General features: G+C 44.6%; 1 protein-coding gene across 2 annotated transcripts in view; it reads right to left on the bottom strand.

Annotated features, from left to right (window-relative positions):
* Nucleotides 1-7111: 7111 nt before the first annotated feature.
* mybpc2a (myosin binding protein Ca) overlaps nt 7112-23605 on the bottom strand; it is a 65283-nt gene continuing 48789 nt past the window's right edge. For both annotated transcript variants that reach the window (XM_067974493.1, XM_067974492.1), the window contains exons 25-32: nt 23032-23120; nt 19668-19863; nt 13838-13977; nt 13096-13255; nt 11821-11957; nt 9958-10144; nt 8218-8256; nt 7112-7308 (exon numbers count right to left, since the gene is read on the bottom strand). In XM_067974493.1, the coding sequence (XP_067830594.1) occupies nt 8246-8256; nt 9958-10144; nt 11821-11957; nt 13096-13255; nt 13838-13977; nt 19668-19863; nt 23032-23120 (920 nt within the window). In that variant the 3' untranslated portion in view covers nt 7112-7308; nt 8218-8245. The remainder of the gene's footprint in view (nt 7309-8217; nt 8257-9957; nt 10145-11820; nt 11958-13095; nt 13256-13837; nt 13978-19667; nt 19864-23031; nt 23121-23605) is intronic.

Below are 23605 nucleotides of genomic sequence, written 5' to 3' on the forward strand. Positions count from 1 at the left end.
GGAATAAGGACGGGATCTTGATTTAAATGTGCTACCCGACCAATGTGATATTTTAAGTAGTCTTCTATTGATACTCTTGCACAGAATCATAGAAAGGTTACAGCACAGAAGGAGGCCGTTCAGCCCATCGAGTCCACGCCGCCTGTATGCAAGAGCAATCCAGCTAATCCCACTGCCCTGCCCTTTCGCCGTAGCCCTGCAAATTTTTTCCTTTCAAGTACTTATCCAGTTCCCTTTTGAAGGCCATGATTGGATCTGCCTCCACCACCCCCTCGGACAGTGCATTCCAGATCCTAACCACTCGCTGTGTAAAAAGGTTTTTCCTCATGTCCCCTTTGGTTCTTTTGCCAGTCACCTTAAATCTATGTCCTCTGGTTCTTGACCCTTCCACCAATGGGAACATCTCAGGCAGTGAATTAATTATGGATTTCTGCTGTAGTTGACAGCAAATAAATACATCAACCAGTATAATTCTCATCCAATTGTAGAATGATGATGGCCCCTTGCACACATTTTGTACAGGATTCTTCTGCCAAATGTATGACTTGAATACAAAATACAGTTTCAAGAGTAAGAAGTAATTCCCTGTTAATGGCACAATATATCCTTACACTAATTAACGTGATTCCTCAGTGCTCTCTTCAATTCTATACCTTCTCCATATCACTGACCTTCCCCACTCACTGTTCAACCCCTCCATTTCTTTTGCTGATGAGCCTCCCTACATTCCTCAACTACCTTCAGATTGCACACAACGTCCAGTGATCTTACAGTGCAACAGTTGAATCATTGCATCTTCATCTTCTCCATGCCCTTCGATGGGGCATTGGAACCCTTGTTTTTTTTAATTCTTTGAAGTTTCCTCATGTCTCAAATCTAAAATAAACCACCTTTGTTGGCTCTTTTTTTTTATTCGTCAATGGGATGTGGGCGTCGCTGGCGAGGCTGGCATTTATTGCCCATCCCTAATTGCCCTTGAGAAGGTGGTGGTGAGCCGCCTTGTTGAACCGCTGCAGTCCGTGTGGTGACGGTTCTCCCACAGTGCTGTTAGGAAGGGTGTTCCAGGCTTTTGAGCCAGCGACGATGAAGGAACGGCGATATATTTCCAAGTCGGGATGGTGTGTGACTTGGAGGGGAACGTGCAGGTGGTGTTGTTCCCATGTGTCTGCTGCCCTTGTCCTTCTAGGTGGTAGAGGTCGCGGGTTTGGGAGGTGCTGTCGAAGAAGCCTTGGCGAGTTGCTGCAGTGCATCCTGTGGATGGAACACACTGCAGCCACTGTGCGCCGGTGGTGAAGGGAGTGAATGTTTAGGGTGGTGGATGGGGTGCCAATCAAGCGGGCTGCTTTGTCCTGGATGGTGTCGAGCTTCTCGAGTGTTGTTGGAGCTGCACTCATCCAGGCAAGTGGAGAGTATTCCATCACACTCCTGACTTGTGCCTTGTAGATGGTGGAATACCTTGATCAACAACAACAACTTGCATTTATATAGCGCCTTTAACATAGTAAAATGCCCCAAGGCGCTTCACAGGAGCGATTATCAAACAAAATTTGACACTGAGGCACTTAAGGAGGTATTAGGACAGGTGACCAAAAGTTTGCTCAAAGAGGTAGGTTTTAAAGAGCTTCTTAAAGGAGGACCACTTGCAATGGTCTCAGCACACTTCCCATAAAGTGGACCTTGTGGACACTATGAACTGGTGTTCCATGGTGTTCTGCCCCTGCACGGAGCCTTCAGGATTCACACATTCCTGGATCACTAGTGCCTGCTGCAAGCTGCTCTGGAAGACAGTATTATCAATACACCACACTCAAGCTGGGCTCAGATTCCATATTAGGCGACCCCATTTATTTGCAGATATTAAGTATGCAAGACACATACTTATGTACAATGATGGTAGAAAACTACCAGGTCTTTTAAATCTACAATTTACTCTATTACCCATCAATGTAAAGATTCTTTACCAACAACAACAACAACTTGCATTTATATAGCGCCTTTAACATAGTAAAACGTCCCAAGGTACTTCACAAGAGCGATTTTCAAACAAAATTTGACACCGAGCCACAGAAGGAGATATTAGGACAGGTGACCAAAAGCTTGGTTAAAGAGGTAGGTTTTAAGGAGCGTCTTAAAGGAGGAGAGAGAGGTAGAGAGGCAGAGGGGTTTAGGGAGAGAATTCCAGAGCTTAGGCCCTAGACAGCTGGAGGCACGGCCACCAATGGTAGAGCGATTAAGATTGGGGATGCGCAAGATGCCAGAATTGGAGGAACGGAGAGGTCTCAGAGGGTTTTAGGGCTGGAGGAGATTACAGAGAAAGGGAGGGGCGAGGCCATGGAGGGATTTGAAAACAAGGTTGAGAATTTTAAAATCAAGGTGTTCCCGACAAGTTTGTAACACGCTTTTGGTTCCACCAACTAGATCACCAAAAAATGGGTAAGCTTTTAAAGTTAAAACAAACTCTGGTAGTTTGTGGCACCTTTTATTCATGTTTTAATGATGATAAAGAACTGAATATCTTGATAGCTATTTTCAGTCACTAAAAGTCACACTGAATACATGAGTCAAGAGGCCAGAGACCAGTGCATTTGAGTATTTGAAATTCCCTCTCAAACTCCTCTATGTCTCCATCCCACTCTCCTTTAAAACCCTCCTTTAAATCCATCTCTTTGACCAACATTTTGGTCACCCCTTCTAATCTCTCATGTTTTGGCTCAGCATCCATTTTCTTTTTTGATTACACCTCTGTGAAACACTTTGGGATATTTTCCTATGTGAAAAGCAAGTTCTCGAGCACCTCACATTGAGCCCTGCCTTCCCCAACATCATAATGAACCAAGCAGGCATGAAAACATAGTTTCCTCTGCATTGTTAATACAACATATAAATAGTATAAAAGTGGCTTTAATATATTCTCCCTTCGACTCTCGTCCTCTTTTCTCTCCCCTTTTTCAATCTCATCCTTATTTTTTTTTCTGTCTCAATCCCTTTTTCTCTTCTCTATTTGCAGCCAACCTGGATTGAGATCCGCTACTGTCTGTCTATTGAGAACACAGTGGCGGAAAAGATGTCCCAGCATTTACAGCGTAAGTCAAAGCTCTCTTACAGCTACACAACCAAGGCTTGTGAGCAACTGAGCCATACAGACTAGGTTCAATCCCCAACCTGTGCTGAATTTGCTAATCTCATCTAGAGTGCAGGAAGGGAGTTAAAACTGGCCTCATTGCACTCCTGAGTTAAGGAGGGAAAATTTCAGACAGCGTTCCCGCTCCTGATACTATCCAATGTCTCCCGCTGCAAATATGGCTATGTGGATGATGTGTGAGGGCAGGATCGGGCTTGGCCTGATGCCCCTACAGTCGAATAGCCTGCTGGCACTGTCAAACCTCACGCATGGGGATCGGCCACTTGGGCGACGTAATGAAGAACAACCTGGCACCTGTGAATCCATATTCCAGTGAGGAATCACCTTCAGGAGAGGAGAGGAAAAATTGGTGCTATGAATATTTTACAAAAAGTGTAAATTCTTCTTTTAAAGAAAAATTATGCCCCCCCCCCATAACCCCCTGGCCCTGCAGTTATAAAGGCCTTGTTTATGGGCCTCAGCTCCGCTAATCATTTGAAAAGGCTCATTATTATTAAAAAATAAACCAACGGTTCGAGCTCCCGATTGCCAGTGGCCTCTGCTGGATCAGGCTTAGCTGTGATGGCAACACAGTCCAATAGCTTACTGACGCTCACTCTATAATCTAACACATGAAAAATGGCCAAATGCTATCGGAGGATATCCAGCACCTACGGAAAAGTACACCAACATGAAAATAAGGGGAGAAGGGGGAAACCTTCACACAATAGCTACAGTTCATGGGTTCGAGCCCCATTCCAGAGTCTTGAGCACAAAATCTAGGCTGACACTCCAGTACTGAGGGGAGTGCTGCATTGTCAAAGGTGCCATCTTTCGGAGGAGAGGTTAAACTGAGGCCCCGTCTGCCCTCTTAGGTGGACATAAAAGATCCCACGGCACAATTTGAAGAAGAGCAGGAGTTCTCCCTGTGTCCTGGCCAACATTTATCCCTCAACCAACATCAGTAAAAATAGATTATCTGGTCATTTATCTCATTGCTGTTGGTGGGACCTTGCTGTGCATAAATTGGCTGCCTCATTTCCCTACATTACAGCCATGACTACACTTCAAAGAGTAATTCATTGACTGTAAAACGCTTAGGGATGTTCTGAATTCATGAAAGGCGCTTTATAGATGCAACTTCTTTCATTTCATTGATTGCAATGCAAGAAAGACATGGAACACAAGCCAATGTGAAACGCTTAATCCATTTAAATTCTTTTATATCAAACCCTTTTAATATTCAAGTACAGTACAATCAGCAGCTGACAGGAATAGCAACACAGACCAAATCTAAGCTTCAGACTCATTTCATGATCTTTGAGGAACAACCCATTGCTACACCCTCCTCCCACACACTATTAAATACATTTTACCGATTACTGACAGATTGCCATTAACCCTTTAAGTACAAAAGGAGCAGTTCTGCACCCAGTCACTAAATTCTGAATGTGTTTAAATGTGTGTGGTTTCTTTTTGGCAATTTTCTTCCTTTAATCTTAAAGGTGTTGATTCATGCTGCATTGTGGTTCTGGATTTCCACAGCCACTGATGAGCCAGTGGTAGATCACCCAAGTGTCCATTCATTGTATAGACATGAGTGGTGGCAGGCAGTTTGAAAGTGGGGGAAAACATATCCAAACCCAATGTTGCTCTCGCCCAGCATCCACACTGAGAATATATTACACACTAACTCTATTGTTACTTTATTAGCTTTATAACCAAATTACAAATAAACAAGTTTCAACTATTCCTTAAAATTCCTATGTTCCTTAACACACATCCATGTTTCAGTACTTCCCTACTTTACAATAGAGCAGTACTGTCTCTTTGTATCTAAACAGGGACAAATTTGCACAGGTTATTTACTCAGCTTAATAATTTATAGAATCAATGAATGATACAGCACTGAAGAAAGCCATTCGGCCCATCATGCATGTGCCAGCTCTTTGAAAGAGCTATCCAATTAGTCCCACTGCCCTGGTCTTTCCCCATAGCCCTGGAAATTTTTGCCCACCAAGTATTTTTCCAATTCCCTTTCAAAAATTATTATTGAATCTGCTTCCTTTCTGCCTCCTAGTGAACTCCAGAAACAGTAATCAATTCCACTGTCCCCAGCACCCAAAAACAGCTCTCTGTTTAAAAGGAAGTTTCCCATAATTTTTCCCTGATGTACAGGTAGGAAATAAGGACCCCTGCCCATTGAAAAAAAAATTCAAGTGCCATCTGATACCCAGTGATTCTCGAGTTTGAATCTGTGTGTTCATCCCACTGACTTCAGCCTTTTCTACCCTAGGATTTTGCTTTTTGTGAATGGCAGGAAACTTGGGGAAAATATCAGAGACCAACAGGACTAAAACCCACCCACTCAAAAAAACCTATAGACCTTCGCAACAAATGGTGCTAGAAAGACACATTTTGTGAACATTTCAGTTCCCTGAGTTCCAACCTAACCACTTAGCAGCAAGTCCGGGGCACTGTGCGGGGCTCACACAGTGATCTCCTGCTCCTATTTCTTATGTTCTTAATATATTCAAGGCTGAGATCAATAGACTTTTGGACTCTAGGGGAATCAAGGGATATAAGGATCGGGCAGGAAAGTGGAGTTGAGATCGCAGATCAGCCATGGTCTGATAGAATGGGGGGGCAGGCTCGAGGGGCCATGTGGCCTACTCCTGCTCCGATTTCTTACTGTGCTCACAAACCTACTGACGCATAACTCAGCATCCTGTGCGTGGCGGGAACGTGACATCATTAATGCCTTCGCAACCGTGTCACCTGGTTTGCTTCTCACCTTCCTAACCCACCAACTCTCCTGCACGCAATGAAATGAACTGAAACGTAAAATCAAATGTTTTGTTCGTTTATCATTTCCCGCTTACTTCCACTTCATACAAAATAAGCGGAATTGCTGCATTCCATTTAGCAATTTACCACTTTTCTTCTCAATTCGTGATGAAGACCTGTTGAGCTCACTGAAGAAAACAATCAATGTGTCTCTGTGTGGCTTGCATTATTCTTTTTAATTAAAAAGAATCCTTCCAATTTTCTCTCGTCGCTGAAGATGCCACTCTCACTGGGGTATGGCTGCACGGTCACTTGGCACCTTGCCTAAGTAACAGTGATTGTGGGCAAGCTATTCCACTAAGGAGAGCATCACAGCTGAGCCCAATCCAGTTATCGCTCAGCGTCCACACACGTGCTTTCCAACAGGGGACACTAGAAACCATCATCAGAAGAAGACGATTTTTCCTTCTCCAGTGCAATGGTATGGATGCCAATTATAGCCCCACAATTGAAACCAGCTAATTCAGCACAGTTTTAATTCCTGATTCTCTGGTCTGAATGGTGTCATTGTGCTGTCTAAAATGCAGTGCTTCTTGACATGGATGATGCCATACCATGGAGCGAGTGACCCACTGTATTCCAGATTTCAAACTCACAGATATCTTCAAAGTAAACCTCTTAAAATCCATTTTCTCCCTTTCGGGGGTTGATGGGATTAGGATCTGAACAAGAAATTCTTGTCCACATATCATTGGGTTCAAAAAAGAACCTGATGATTAAAAAGCATCAGCCGTTTATTCCACCATTAGAAAATAATCATGAGACCACTGTGTACACAAGAATGAGTTATGTCACTGGGGGAGGGGCTTTGTGTGAAGAAGTTGCTCAGTAAAGGCATCATTTTGTAGCATTGATCACAGACCACAATCAATAAAATAGTTTCTGATTTAGCAGAACGTTTGTAAGATTTGATGGAAGGTATTCTCTAAGCTTCCCTCCCCACCCAGACACTCTCACAGTTATGGCTCGGGAGAGAGCCTTGAGAATGTGCTCTCGGAAACAGACGGGAAAATCTTCCAGCAAATTCCTACAACACCAGTTACCAAATGGCACTGATCTGCCATAGTCCAGAGCTGCCTCATTACCAGACGGGGGCGAAACCTGCTCAAATATTTTCTAGCACAAAGAAATATCCAACAAAGAAATTGTCTAACCTTTTTATTTTCGCTAAAAATATATACGGGTGACATAAAACAGCATAACAGAGTAATGCTTTCATTATTAATACAGTTAAAAGTTGCTGTATCCATCTTGGGGAGAAGTTTGCCATCACTCCCACCATCCTTTGCTGCCAGAAGAAAACGGATGCCATGCATTCTGGGAAACTGAACAGAAGCTGTCTGAAAGTCATAGGGTGAAAGGTCAGATCCAGAAGCATCATCACTTCAAAAAAATATATATTCTATAATTGAAGTTAGAAAACTTACTGTTACCAGGGACACATCTAATCTTGTTGCAATGAATGTGTTAGGATAGATAAAAGTGATGCTTATTATCAAACTTGTATAAAATGCAACCAACCATCCCAGTCAGGAACATGTGTGTATCAGGACTTGCTATCCCAGTACTGGCCCAGTCAGGAACATGTGTGTATCAGGACTTGCTATCCCAGTACTGGCCCAGTCAGGAACATGTGTGTATCAGGACTTGCTATCTCAGTACTGGCCCAGTCAGGAACATGTGTGTATCAGGACTTGCTATCTCAGTACTGGCCCAGTCAGGAACATGTGTGTATCAGGACTTGCTATCTCAGTACTGGCCCAGTCAGGAACATACGTGTAACAGCACTCATTATCTCAGTACCGGCCCAGTCAGTAACGTGTGTGTATCAGGACTTGCTATCTCAGTACTGCCAGGGGGCAGGAATCAGTCCGATCCAGGCATGGAGGGTTTACATTGTTAAGTAAACTGACTCTAACGTTGTGGTACAAGGGAGGCCGTGTTTATACTACTGCAGCTCTGAAATCAGATCATGCAGATCCATGGCGAGCTCTCCAAGGGAGTGACATGAAAGAGACACAAATGGGACACGAGAGTTTTTATAATAACTGTTGTACGTGAACAGGGTCGATCAACTCAAACTGAACGACCTCAGCTTCCTGAAAGACCATGTGTGACAGGCCTGCTAGTGGCAACTGATCAATTTTTTAATATTACAGTGTTGGCTTGAAGTCTCTCTTATTTTTAGTCAGTCTAAACATAAATTCATGTAAAGATGGGTAAGGGAAGGTCATTGAAACTCCTCTTACCGTGCTGCTGCATTACACAGGGAGCGCTTTACTGAGGAACTGTAACAGAAAGAGAAAATAGGTTTGTTTTTGGTCACTGTAATTTTCTTCCCTCCTGTCCTGAGGGTGCTGACTCATGTTGAGTTACTGGGCCCTCCTCTATTACCTTGCCCGAATGGTCGTTCTTCATTATCGCGCGCCCAGCCAGTGTGTTTTAGCAGGTTATCCCATCATGCGACTCCCTTGCCCTATTTACATGGTATACTCGAACGGTTCCTGATTTACGTTTTCTCCCCTCAAGAGTGACTCAATAATTACAGATGTACTAATCGAAGTTGCTCATTGCACTGTGAACCTGCGTCCAATGGATTTGAGCCCAGGTCCCAGACATGAAAAGATGGTTGAATTTTATCGTCATCTGTAAAGTTTACACTACTGGATAAGTCGCAGTATATATAAAGTTACACACTACCAACATTTACATGTGTGATCCATCAGCTGATCTCATCCCAGGTTAGGGTTGCCAACACTCCAGGATTGTCCTGGAGTCTCCAGGAAATGAAGATTAATCTCCAGGACACTGCTGGGAGCAACCCGGTGGGAGCCATCACAGGGGCATTAAAAGAAAAAGTCTTTAAATTATTAGTTATAGAAACGTTGGAGTTCAGAAAGAAAAGGCTGTCTGACTGACAAGTCGAGAATCATCCGATTGGGTAATGAAGAGTCTGTTCGTTTTCCAATTGGCCGTGGGAAAGCGTTGCGCCATGGGAATGGACATGTTGGGCGGCCAATGGTGGGGAATGTGGGGGCGGGGTAGTTGGAGGGAGGAGGTCATGTGATGAAACCAATTACTACCCTGCCTGAGATCAGCCAACTCAGCACAGACCAGGAACTGAACCTGGAACTTTCTGGCCTGTTTGACTTCACGCTACACATAGAAATACATGGAAGTTACAACACGGAAACAGGACATTTGGCCCAACCAGTCCATGTTTACCCTCCACATGAGCAACTAGTTCTAATCACATTTATCCATCCTGTTCCCATATCCCTTCGACCCCTTTTCCTTCATCCAATCTAATCTTGAATGTTGACAAAGTTTCTGCCTCAACTATTAACCTGGAAGTGAATTCCACATCCTCACAACACTCTGTGCAAATAAGTTTCTCCTGCCCTCTGATCTAAATCTCTTACGTTTAATCTTATATCTATGGCCCCTCGTTCCAGATGCCTCTACTACTGGAAGCAGTCTGCTTCTATCTACCCTGTCCCATCCTTTCATAATTTTACACACTTCTATTATATCGCTCTGTACTCTGCATTGTTCTAATGAAAAAAGACCCAATTTTTCAAATCTTCCTTTGTATTTTTATATTCTCGTATCAGGCAGCATCCTGGTGAATCTGCGTTGTACCCCCTCGAATACCTCAATACCCTTCTGATAATGTGAAACTCAATACTACACACAGTACTCTAAGGTCTTATATCAGCTCACCATTACCTCTTGGCTTTTATATTTTAAAGCTCTTGTGATAAAACCTAGAATTCCATTAGCTTTACTTTACAGCCTTATCAACCCGAGGTGCTGCCTTTAATGTCCTGTGAACCTGTACCCTCAAGTCCCTCTGCTCCTCCACAGCACCCAGCCTTCTTCCATTCGGAGTATATATACACTGGGCATTGGATTCACCTACTGAGCTATCAGCAGAGCTAACACAGAACGTAAACACACATGAAGCAAAAAAAAAAATCTGCTCGTACCTCTCACTTCCAGTTTACATTCCACCTCATCTTCACCCAGGTCGTTTATGGCCAAGCAAGTGTAATTTCCGCCATCAAAGGTGCTTGGCTTGCGGATCTGCAGAGTCAGGACCCCTTGGTTGTGATACATCAGGAATTTAGGATTATCTATGATCGCCACTTTGTTCTTCATCCAGACAATCCTTGGCTGCGTTTAGAAAAATTAATTGGGTTTATTTTCATCGTACATGAAGACTGAGAAGCTAACAATAGGGTTGAGTTGCAACACAGCCTTGTGGTTATGGATCCCTGGACTCAGAGGTCGTGAGTTCAAATACCACCATGGCAAACTGGGGAGGGGAGGGGAATTTTCAACTTTTGTCGCTTGGGCACTAAGCTGCTGGCAGAGTAGATCACCCACCTGCTGTAGAACCTTGCCTGGTTTTTCCTTCCATTGATGGCAGGTGATCGCTTCCAAGAGGCTACCTCCCAGGTGGCGGAGTTGAAAATTATCTCAATAAATGTGGGAACTTGCAGAATAGCACCAGAAAATGACCATGAAAGCTGCCGGATTTTTGTTACTGGTTCATTAATGTACTTCAGGGAAGAGAAGCTGCCTGGTCTAGCCTACATTACACGGTTGACTTTTAATGGCCTCTAAAGTGGCCTGACAAGCTACTCAGATTGCAACGCACTGCGTCAAGAAGGCAGCCCCACTACCTTCTCGAAGCAACAAATGTGGCTGTGCCGATATTGCCTACATCCCAAGCACAGATAAAAATTGACCCTTCACCTGTAGCATTTTGGTTGGAATGCAGCAGAGTGCCAGAATGAAAGTCTCTTAGCTCTGCTTCAACCTTCAAGGCACGAGTGCATGTCCCATTGCCAGTGTGACTCAGAGGAGTCAGGAAAAAAGAGTGGCGTGGTTAATGAAATCAGCACAGAGGGCTGCACCTCGCATCTAACTAATGTTTTACCTGGCCTGGGAGCACTTGATGCTAATGCTTCCAAAAAATGGAAAAATTGCCCCATTCCCTGACAATGTCAACCCATTCAGTGATGAACACAAATATCCTATGACATTTCTCACCTTTCACACACACATATTAAGGCTCAAAGACTACTTGCAGCAGCCTCTTCACACCATTCTCAGTGGCAGGGCATCGACCAACCTAGAATTTAGTGCTGTTCCCTCTAACGTTCTTTGGCAAAACAATGCAACGGGGATGCTATTAGGAGCAGGGTTATCCCAGATTCCATTGAGCAAGTGAAAGGATCCTACTTTTAAAAAAAAATTCTCGGTATGTGGACAACGCTGGCAATGCCACATTTATTGCCCATTTCTAGTTGCCCTGAGAATGTTCTAGTGGGCTTTCTTCTTCCTTCATAGCAATTGTGTTTTTTTTTCACAAGAGGCTTGCTAGCTCACTTCAGAAGGCATTAAGGGTCAAACATATAGTGTGAGACTAGAGTTACCTGTAGGCCAGATAGGTTGTGGTGGCAGTTTCCCCTCCCTGAAGGACATTTGTGAACCAGTTGGGTTTTTATGACAATCTGACAGCCTTGGAGTGCTGTGACTATTGTTATGTGGGTTAATGTTAAGACTTTCAGGATACAACCAGAGAGGAAATGATTTGGTCCTTTGGAATTCTATACAATGGAAATGAATGGGCAGGAGTTCCCTCCATTGGAACTCTATATATTAGGAGTGAATGGGAAGGGGTTTGCTCCATTACAACTTCATGGACTAGGAATCAATGAGAAGGGGTTTGGTCCATTAGACTCTGAACAATGAAAGTGAATAGGAAAGAGTTTGCTCCTTTGGAATATTATGGCCGAACCAGTAATATAATTAGAATTGAATGTCTTAAATATGATACTTACTTTAGGACAGCCTCGTACAGAACAACTCAGCTTTGTTGTGTAACCTGCTATAACAGAACGATCCAACAGAGGCTGCGTGAATTTCGGTGCGAGGCTAAAATCGTGCTCCTTGTACCCCGGTGGCACATAAGATTTGCCTGTGTAGGGAGATAGGGAAGAATTAAGACTCAACTCAGACTCATTATTTTTCAATGCTGTTTAGTATTTTTCTCCACTGGTCATGTTTCACCTCACACCATCTCAGGCAAAGGAGATGGAGGAGGAGGAGAGGGGAGAGGAGAGGGGAGTCAGGAACAAGTGACATTGCTGGGTACTTGCCATGTGTCTGGAACCATGGATGCAAACCCACATCCCACTGCTTCACGGTTTAGCATGCTGGTACATCAATGTATGGCAGAATTTGTACACAATCACATGGTATAACCACGCAGCTGAAATCTTTGTTGCACTGTTTTAGCGGGCAAGAATCTTGATTTAATTGAAACCAAATATCGAATCCCACCTAAACCTGAATTTTTTTCTGTATAAAACACTAAAAGGTGAAAGGGGAAGGGGCTTTTGAGACAAATTCAGTTCCCGAAACTGATTGCTCATGGATCACTTTGATTTCAGGAAGCCTGTTGGCCAACTGAGAGCTGAAGCTAAGACAGACAGAGCACAGGGAGTTTAACTTTGCATCTAACCTGTGCTGCACTTGATCTGGGAATGCTTTACAGGAAATGTGTAAAGGGAGGAAGGAAGGTAACTTGCATTATCACAACCGTAGGACTTCACAGCTAATACATGCAGTCACTGTTGTCATGTCAGCAAGTGCGGCAGCCAGTTTGCAGGCAGTAAGGTCCTAGGAACAGTAATGAGACCGGTTCATCTATTTTGGTGGTGTCGGTTGAGTGATAAATGAGGGCCAGGACACCAGGAGAATTTCCTGCTCCTCTTCGAAAAAGTGTCATGGGATCTTCTATAGGGGCAGATAGGGCCTTGGTTTAATGCCTCACCTGACAGTGAAGCACCCCTTCAGTACTGCACCGAAGTATCCACCTAGATTACTTGCTCAAGTCCTAGTCTGGGGCTTGAACCTACACCACTGAGCCAAACTGACATATTAGTCTACAATGGATTGTATGGGGTTAGTCAATGCCAACAATGGGTGGCAAAAAGTGTTGAGGCAAATTTCAGACGCAGGGTTATCCCACACCAGACAGTGCATTCAACTGCTGAGATATTTGGGTGCTCCTATAACAACCTGATGAGATAGAAGTTAATCCTGTCACTTACTGTCTTTCTGGATATAGGCTGTATCCTTTGATTTTCTTGAGTTGTCGCTCAGGCCACAGATATTCTCACTGAAGACACGGAAGTAGTACTCGTTGCCCATGATGAGATCAGAGATGGTGCAGTGGGGTTTACGGTTATGCTCGTACACAGTGAACCATTCCTGAAAACAAAGGGTGAAAGTTTTTCACTATTTTGTCAGTAGGAGCCAAACCACAGGACAAACCTGTCTGAGAGGGAGAAGCAGGGAATCTGCTCGCAGATCTCAGCTCGTAACTTAGTTGTATTTCTTTTTTTGCTAGTTTTTTCCCCTTTGTAATGTGCAAAGTTCATGCTGGACAATGGATCCACAAACACCATGCCCAAGTGCCAATCCTTTGTGTATGAGCCTTGACAGTATCTGCAGACTATCACTGTTGAGACCATTCCTACCCTCATCCAAAGTCCATACATGTGGACTTTCCAGCCTTGGAGGAGGAACTCTGCCCAATCTTCCTCTCCCTGGTCTTGGACATTGCAGAGGAAAAAAATTAATGCTCCAACTGCTGCTCCAGTTGAGATCGGGCAACTCAGTACAAACTGGGGCATCAGACCTGGGCCTAATATCAGTCATTTCCACTTGAGAGGGGAGCGTGTGGTGTTACCTTCAATGACTCAGCTGAGATTGCCCATGTGTGGGGATTCACTGCTCCACAGCAGTGTGTCAATGTGTTGTGACACCCACCAAGCCATCTTACACGCTCACCATGGTTTTCTTATCGGCTTTCTGAATGGTGTAGCCAATGATTTCGGAGTTCCCATTATCCTTCGGTGGTACCCACTCTAAGCCAGCGTTGAATCCCCAGACGTCTGTGATCTTTAGGGTCTCTGGGGGTCCTGGCTTATCTGAAATTGATTCAGAAAAAAGAAAATTCAAGGAAAAACTGCAGATAACAGTCAAGAGAATAAAATGAAAGAAGTATTTTTCAGCAGCAGGCAGCCCAAACCAAAGGCCAGAAAATTCCAGTGGCAGCACTCTCTCCTCTGAAGTCAGAAGCCCCACTCATGGACTTGAGCATATAACCTAGATTGATAGTTCAGTGCGGTACTAAGGGAGTTCTGAACTGTCAGAGGTGATATCTTGTAGATATCACCTCTGACCTCTCAGGTGGACGGTAAAGATCCCATGGCACTATACGAAGAGGAGCAGGGGAGTTCTCCCAGTGTCCAGGCCAACAATCATCCCAGAACCAACATCACCAAGAACAGATTATCTGGTTATTTATTTCACTGCGGTTTGTGGGATCTTGCTGTACTCAAATTGTCTGCCTAACCCTAACTCTAACTCTACATTACAACAGTGACTACACTTCAAAAGTATTTTATTGGCTGTGAAGTGCCTCAGGTCATGAAGGAACTATAAATGCAAGTTCTTCCTTTCTTTCTATAACAAGACTATAACCAAACAATTTGGCATCTGCATTTATTCCCCCTTCCCCACCCCTTTCAAACTCCAGTCTCTTAGTATTTCTCTGCTCTCTTGTATCCAATCCTTTGTTTCCTTTCAAGTTTCTCCCTTACTGAGCAGCTTCTCACCTGAACCAAATTGGGTGAATGTATTATGTCTCCTTACATCTGAGGCATGTACATGCTAACTAATGAAGCAATTTCCATTTCTGACACTCAAGTACAATTATGTATAGCAGATCTAGGTGTAGCATGGTTTGATGCAACAAAGAAAGACTTGCATTTACATAGCACCTCATCACGTCTCTCAGAAAAATACCAAAGTGCTTCACATACTTTTTAAGAGTGCAGTGACCGTTATTATGTCGGCAAATTTGGCAGCCATTCTGCACAACGCAAGATGCCAGAAACAGCTGTGAGATGACTGGTCAGTTAATCTGTTTTTGGTGGTTGATGTTTTTGGTGCATCCCCCGTTTCCTACGTCCCACCACTGGCGGCCGTGCCTTCAGCTGTCTAGGCCCTAAGCTCTGGAATCCCCTCCCCGAACCTTTCCGCCTCCCTACCTCTCTCTCCTCCTTTAAGACGCTCCTTAAAACCTACCTCTTTGACCAAACGTTTGGTCACCTGTCCTAATGTCTCCTTCTTTGGCTCAGAGTAAATTTTTGTCTGGTTACGCTACTGTAAAGCGCCTTGGGGACGTTTTACTACGTCAAAGGCGCTATATAAATTAAAGTTGTTGTTGTTGAGGGAGGAATGTTGGCCCGGTCCTGAAAGAACTTGCAGCTCTTCTTTGAATAGTGTCATGGTGTTCTTGACAGACTACATGAACCACAGAATAGGCAGGCAAGACCTCAGCTTCAAAGAGCAGCACCTCTGACAGTGCAGCATTCCTTCTGTACTGAACTGGAGTGTTCAGCCCAGATTGCTTAGTGTAGAGCTTTCTCCAGTGGTCTACGTGAGATCGCCAATGCCCTCGGAGGTCAAATAGATTCAAATGTCTGGCCTCAAACATGGAACAATGACCAGTGGGGGCAAGGTACGACATTGGTGGGAATGCACGGCATGCAAGATTCAGCACCTTTAGGATAGATGGGGAGAAAGTCTCAAGAAAAAGACTGAAAAGTCAAGATGTAGAGAAGAGGGCCTGTTGCCAGCAAGGAAAGTTTGACTGCCCGCCTCTAATGTCTGGCAGTCACTGCCACTACAGGATAAGCCTTTTACCAAGGACACTAGACATGATTTGTGGACAGAGTAGAAATCAAATCCCTTTCACAACGTGAGCTGCTACGCTAATAAATCACCCACTGGCTTTTTTAAGCACGACCATTGGGGGTTAGATGTCCTATAGGTCACAGATCATGGGGACAGTTAGAGGCTGGGACAAGTCTAATGTGAGACCTTATAAGCTTTCGAATTGCTCCGAAATTTCCATCTGGGGAAAGAGGATATTTCGTTATTAGTGGTAGTCTTTGAATTCCACAGGTTGGGGGTAGCATACACAGAGAGTGGAATTACTGACAAGACTTGTCTTGTAATGTGACCTTGATGGAAAGAATATCACAAACCTGGCATCGACTGCACTCTATCAGGGCAAAAGCACTTTATAGAGACTGGCAATGCTACAGAGACGGGTGTGTTGAGGAGATGGGTGGGTCAAACTGTTTCTGTTCCATAAAAGGGAATCTTAACTAAACGGTTTTAAACAAGCAATCATTTAAATCAGAGAAATATTCTGATATTATGACCTTGTGCAACCCTGACTTCCTTCGCCCCACCGCTGGCGGCCGTACCTTCAGTTGTCCAGGCCCCAAGTTCTGGAATTCCGTCCACTAACCTCTCCACCTCTCTCTCCTCCTTTAAGACCCTCCTTAAAACCTACCTCTTTGACCCAAGCATTTGGTCACCTGTCCTAATGTCTCCTTCTTTGGCTTGGTGTCAATTTTTGTCTGATTATACACCAGTGAAGCGCCTTGGGTCGTTTTACTACATTAAAGGCGCTATATAAATGCACCTTTTTGTTGTTAATCAGAGAGGTGTATGAATGTGACATTGAGGGATGTGAGTAAATCAGAAAGTGCTACATTGAGAGGTGTGGGGTATAGAGTGTGTTAATAAGAGGTATATCAGAGAGTGGGGTATATCAGAAAGTGGGGTATATCAGAGAGTGGGGTATATCAGAGAGTGGGGTATATCAGAGAGTGGGGTATATCAGAGAGTGGGGTATATCAGAGAGTGGGGTATATCAGAGAGTGGGGTATATCAGAGAGTGGGGTATATCAGAAAGTGGGGTATATCAGAGAGTGGGGTATATCAGAGAGTGGGGTATATCAGAGAGTGGGGTATATCAGAGAGTGGGGTATATCAGAGAGTGGGGTATATCAGAGAGTGGGGTATATCAGAGAGTGGGGTATATCAGAGAGTGGGGTATATCAGAGAGTGGGGTATATCAGAGAGTGGGGTATATCAGAGAGTGGGGTATATCAGAGAGTGGGGTATATCAGAGAGTGGGGTATATCAGAGAGTGGGGTATATCAGAGAGTGGGGTATATCAGAGAGTGGGGTATATCAGAGAGTGGGGTATATCAGAGAGTGGGGTATATCAGAGAGTGGGGTATATCAGAGAGTGGGGTATATCAGAAAGTGGGGTATATCAGAGAGTGGGGTATATCAGAGAGTGGGGTATATCAGAGAGTGGGGTATATCAGAGAGTGTTATGTGAGGGGCGGGTTATATGGTCATAAGCAGTGAGTGTGATATCAGAAAGAGTTCCAATTCGATTTGATCAGAACTCCCCACATCCGATCCCTCAAATTGGGCCTGGTTGTTGCTGCTCATCCTTTAGACTGGAGCTCAATTAATTCTGTATCAGGCATGTAAACCAATCCCTTCTGGCACCGAGTCCCTGGCTTCACCCTTTCAGCTTATTTGTGTCCTTTACAACAGGGCCAACCCTCCTCATGTATCAGGCCTTCTCCTTGTGACCATGTTTACAGCTGCAACAGGTTTTATTCATTACAGAAAGTTCCAGAATATTGCACTTCTGCTGGGGCAGTTCTGAACGTTCGGAGTGGAGTGGGACAGTAATGGTGATTGTTTAAGCCTTCCCGAGTTCACTGAATTACAGTTGTTTGAAGTTAGTTGCTGTAATGAAAGGCGGCATAAAGGCACAATCATGGTTTGCGCCCGTGGTTCCTCCACGCACCACATTCCCAGCCTCGACCATAATGCGGTGGGAAGGTTAGCGGGTGGAGAACAACTGCAACCCCTCAGGGATGGGGGGAGAGTTACACCGGATCACCCTTACAGGTTTTTGGCATCCAGTCTCACAGCCATCTCCCCTCTGTCTCAACCAGTCTCCTCACACATCTCTCTCTCCGACCCCATCTTGCTACATTGCTCGCTGACCTACATTGGCTCCCGGTCCAGCAACAGCTCAATTTTTAAATTCTCATCCTTGTTTTCAAATCCCTCCATGGCCTCGCCCCCTCCCTATCTCTGTAACCTCCTCCAGCCCTGAGATCTCTGCGCTCCTCCAATTCTGGACTCGCGCGCATCCCCGATTTTCATTGCTCCGCCATTGGTGGCCATGCCTCCAGCTCTCTAGGCCCTAAGCTCTGGAATTCCCTCCCTAAACCTCTCCGCCTCTCTCTCCTCCTTTAAGACGCTCCTTAAAACCTGCCACTTCCTGTCCTAATATCTCCTTACGTGGCTCGGTGTCAAATTTTGTATGATAATGCTCCTGTGAAGCGCCTTGGGATGTTCTACTACCTTAAGGGCACTATATAAATGCAAACTGTTGTTATTGTTGTACATATCCCAAATTAACTCATTTTGTGGAACACAAGTGAAGCCTCCGTGGGATCGAGCCCATCCCCCACCTGTAGTGACACTTGATATGAGGGCAGACCCAAGAACTCAAATCACAACCGATGGAAGATTAGCATTTCATCAAGTAGTCTACAGCCGTCCGCATCTCCCGATCTATTGGCGAAGTTCTTGGATTGTTCATACCAACTCCCAACTCCCAGATATTGTAGGCAAATCTCTGATTGCCCCGTCAACATCAGTATAATTGGGCAGTTTGCATGGAGTTAAAAGCTGCAATGGTGATCTGGGACCATCCTGGATAATTAGTAAGGAACATAGGAACAGGTGTAGGCCATTCAGCCCCTCAAGCCGGTTCCATTGTAGAGTGAGACCATGGCGGATCTGTATCCTAACTCCATCCACCTGCCTTGGGCATATCCCTTAATACCCTTGGCGAGCAAAAATCTATCGATCTCAGATTTAAAATTATGAATTGAGCTAGCATCTACTGCTTTTTGTGGAGGAGAATTCCACGCTTCTACCACCCTTTGCGTGAAGAAGTGTTTCCAAACTTCTCTCCTCAATGGGCTGGCTCTGATTTTAAGGTTATGTCCCCTTGTCCTAGACTCACCCAGCGGAAAAATGTTCTCTATCCTATAAAACCTCAATCAAATCACCCCTTAACCTTCTAGATTCCATGGAATACAAGCCTAGTTTATGTAATCTCACCTCACAATCTAACCCTTGGAGCCCTGATAACAGTCTGTTATTCTCCAGGTGAACCTGCCAATTGAATCGGTTGCTGCCTAGCATGGCGCAGCGAGATACGTTTTAGCGGACAACAAAAGTGCCAGGTCACTGCAGCCCTTCATGGAGGGCGGGGGAGGCACTGGACAAGTTCCTAAGAGCGGAAAACACATCACTGTACAGATGGTAGGTGAAGGGGTACCTGAGATTATTGCTATTGGTTACTGCCGTCTCCTGGAGCTTGGCTTGATTGCTTTCAAAGGTTGGATAGAAATTTCCCAGACTTTAGGCTTTTATTTCCTCTGGGTTTTTTTTGTCTTTCCCAGGAGTTTGCATTACTGGGGATGGGTGGGGCAGGGAGCCTGGCCTGACGCTGGAACAGATGGTCTTTTCCGATCCTTTTTGAAGTGTTCACATGTAGCAGATGTTAATTAAATGCATGCAACGGACATTTGCATTTCACCACTTCCCAGTGTCTTTCATGGAACATTTAAAAGTACTATCAACTTTAAAGCTAGGGGATTTCTTTTGGCTTTCCACTTTGAAAGACCCTGTCCCAGATGGTGCTGCTTACCAACGACCTGAATGTTGATTGTCGCCTTGTCGACCAGGTTCTCAATCTGAACACTGAGCTCGTATTTCCCAGAGTGAGCGCGCTCTGCACTTCGGATGAAGAGAATGGTGTCCACCTCACTGTTACGGGTACTGACTTGCTTGGCATCCAGTGGCTGGCCATCTTTCAACCATGTGACCACAGGTCGTGGCTTCCCCTGAGGAGGGTCAAAGTTCAAACAGTCAAAGTTTAACTCAAGCGGGTTGAGAAAATGAGTGTGATTGTGAGTCAACTCAAGGTTATTCTTTATTTCTGAAATAGTTTTCTTCCTCCCCTCACCCACTCAATTTTCTCCCCTCCACTCCTGAAGGTGCGGTCTTATGATGGGATGCATTTCCATGGATGCTAGCAGCTTCCAGCATCTGACCCAAATAACCATTGTTCCAGTGAGCCCGGATAATGAATCTGAGCAGACACTTGACTAGAGGGCAGTTATAGCTGAACCCTTTCCTGCTCTTGGTTGATATGTTGGCTGCATACAGTGACACCACTATTCCCGGCCAGAATGGAGATGATTGGGTAATTCCCCTGTCAATCACATCTGGAGACCGCACTGCTCTAAGTGACCGCCAATGATTTTGCGCACATAAATTGTATTAAGTGACTACCCTCCACTCGCTGCAATTTGCTGGAAAAATAATCAATTTGCATTATGTAACTATCCTCCACTCACTGCGTTTTGCTGGAGAAATCACCCTGCTTTTATCGGGAGAAGTTGCTGTAGTTTCGGTCATGATTTCTGTTTGCTATAGTTGGTAGAGCCTCTTTTTAAATAGACTCTGTAGACTGTTTTCTGTAGTGGGCTGTTTAAATAGACTCTTGTTTGCCGAATAAATAGACTTTGTTTGCTTTCCAGTTTGCTGAGTAAATAGATTTTGTTTGTTGTAAAATACACTGTTTGCTGTGACTTGTCCTAAGTCCCACCCCGCCTCCACTCATTGGCTGACACAGTGGTGTCAGTATAACACTCTGGATGTATATACGCACACACACACACACACTATCACACTCCAGCAGATCAGGAGCACGCTGATTTTCCCCTCCCTAATCCAGGGAATCTGAGGCCAACTGTAACAAACCAATTATTTCCTTGCATTTGCGTACTGCGTTGGTAAGGATAAAAACAGTTCCTTCCCACAGAGTCCCCTTAAAGTTTTCCCTCATCCATGTACAGATTTGATAGAGGTATTCAAAATCATGAACGGTTTTGACAGAGTAAATAAGGAGAAACTGTTTCCAGTGGCAGATGGGCCGGTAACCAGAGGACTCAGATTTAAGGTGATCGACAAAAGAGCCAGAGGCGACATGAGGAAACATTTTTTTACGCAGCGAGTTATAATGATCTGGAACGCACGGCCTGAAATGGCGGTGGAAGCAGATTCAATAGTAACTTTCAAAAGGGAATTGGATAAATACATGAAGGTGACAAATTTACAGGGCTATGGGGAAAGCGCAGGGGAATGGGACTAAATGGATAACTCTTTCAAAGAGCTGGCACAGGCATGATGGGTCGAATGGCCTACTGTGCTGTACCTACTATGATATTAAGATTTGCTTCCCCCGCCGCCCCCCGGTGATTTAATACCTCATCAGATTTCAGCCACTTTAGTGCAAGATCATAGCTGTTCACCGTCTCAGTTACAGACGTGCAGGCCTACACCAGATCATGTTGAGACACTGTCCTTTCACCTCTAGATTCAAATCCAGCTCAGGCAGAGGGTGTGAAAATCTCCACTTCTGATAAACGACCCCCACAATACACTGACATTTCAACTCTAGGACCAAGTGATGGAACAAATGAAGGGAGAGACAGTATGAATGTCCCTCTTCAAGCCTCCTACTGGAAAATAATTTGAGGGTACACATGGCAGGACATCTACACAGAAGTTGCTTACCAGGAATAATTTATCTATAGCTATTCAAAATGCATGAAAAGTTCCTGTATTAGATTTTCTCTATGGGAAAATCCATGGGATAAGTGCCCACAGTAGCTACAGTATCAGCTAAACTTGGAAATTATCCCCACCCTCCCCCAGGAGAGTTTGGCGAGGCCAACCTAAACCCCTGCCAAGCTTGTCGAGAGAGTGTAGCCAGGCCACCCACACCCCTGCTGTGTAAGTAACTGTCGCCCCACCTCCACTGTGGTAGTTGGCCTGCCTTTGTACCCTCTCCTTCAACTCCTCTCCCCAATCTCTATTCTGCCACCCCTTTGCTACACCCCTCATCACCCTCTTTCTCTCCCTTTCCCATCCCCCGCACTCATCTCCCAACCCTATTCTCCCACACCCATTTCCACCACCCCCTACTCTTCCCCCTCCCCACGCCCTCCCGCTTCTATCCCTCTCCCCCATCCCCTCATCACCCCCCTTTCTCGTTCTCCCTCGCATCCCGATTTTGCTCCTCTCTCTTCCTCTCCCTACCCCACCTTTCTCCAATCATGCCCCTGCTCTCTAACCTTAATAACCTGAATACTTGGTCCTGACTCCCGGTGTGCAATACTACGGGAAGCAACTAGTAGTATATTAAAAATCTTACATCTGCACAAATTTTCTGTCAACATTTCCCATTTTAAATTCCTACATCCACATTTATAATGGAAACTATGTAAACTTGTCACACTGTAATTACACCTTTAACCAACTGGAGTGCTGCAGCACCACCACTGGAGGGAGGGTGTAATTAAAATGTTATACAAAGGCAGTTTTTATTATAAAGGTGGACATAGGAATTTATAATGGAAATATAAAAATAAGGATAGAACTGATGACTTTAAAATGGGAACAGATTTACTTCTCTGCACCCTGGACCAGTTATCCACCATCCTCTAAACTCAGTTCATCTGAAGACTACACTTGTTGACTCTCCATGGCAATGCCACAGTAGATCAGCAAGTACATATGGTCCTTGGTCTCTCTCAGATTACAGACAGTGTATTGGGTCAAACACAGACCATACTGGGTCAAATACATTCCTTGCCTCTTTGTGCTCTGATGATGGTTCCCAAGTCCTAAGATCATAGAAAGCTGAATGAAGGAAAGCAGCCAGGGAGAAACATTCTTTGGGAGACTAATCAGGTTGGGTAGAGTTCATAATTGGGTGTGGTAAGGTTCAGGATGGGACTCATTCTACATGTTCTATAAGTAGCAATTGGCTTGATTGGCCTTTTCTTGTTCTGTGCTTTCTTATGAACAATGATATTTCATCTCTAGGTCCTAGGTGTGTAACTGGCCAAGGGAAAGATGATATGAATGTCCCTCTCCAAGGGTCCTATCAAAGAAGGGTTTGCAGATACGTACCCCAGGATAAACACACAGAAGTTCCTCACCTGGAATGGGATCATAATGTTTACTTGCTGGCCAACTTTCTTAACGTACGTATGTCTGAGTTGACGTGGCAGCCAGATTTTCGGGTGTTCTATATATGAAAGAAAGGAATAAGAAAGATTACAGAGTACACTGGCAAGTCTGCAGGACCTCAACCTTGTCGACTATACTGTAAATTCAAAGAGCTGATTGTGACGGAGCACTCAGGAACCAAACATGACCAAGATTTAGAGACTCCCTACTGTCCAACCAAGGCTTCTCCGAAGTACAGTATTCTTTTGAATACTTTCTCTTTTTTTGTCTCCTGTGGCTCAAGCAGTCAACTTGCTTCACTGTTTCTATTCACTTTATAATACATAGAAATTAGAGCACAGAAACAGGCCGTTCGGCCCAACGGATCTAAGTTGGTGTTTATGCTCCACACGAGCCTCGTCCCACCTACTGCATCTAAGCCTATCAACATAACCTTCAATTCCTTTCTCCCTCATCTTTTTTCCGCTTGAATGCATCTATGTTATTTGCCTCAACTACTCCATGTGGTAGCAAGTGATTGGCATGTGATTGGCACCCCATCCA

Source organism: Heptranchias perlo, chromosome 40 (genome assembly GCF_035084215.1).
Source record: "Heptranchias perlo isolate sHepPer1 chromosome 40, sHepPer1.hap1, whole genome shotgun sequence".
Lineage (NCBI taxonomy): Eukaryota > Metazoa > Chordata > Chondrichthyes > Hexanchiformes > Hexanchidae > Heptranchias > Heptranchias perlo.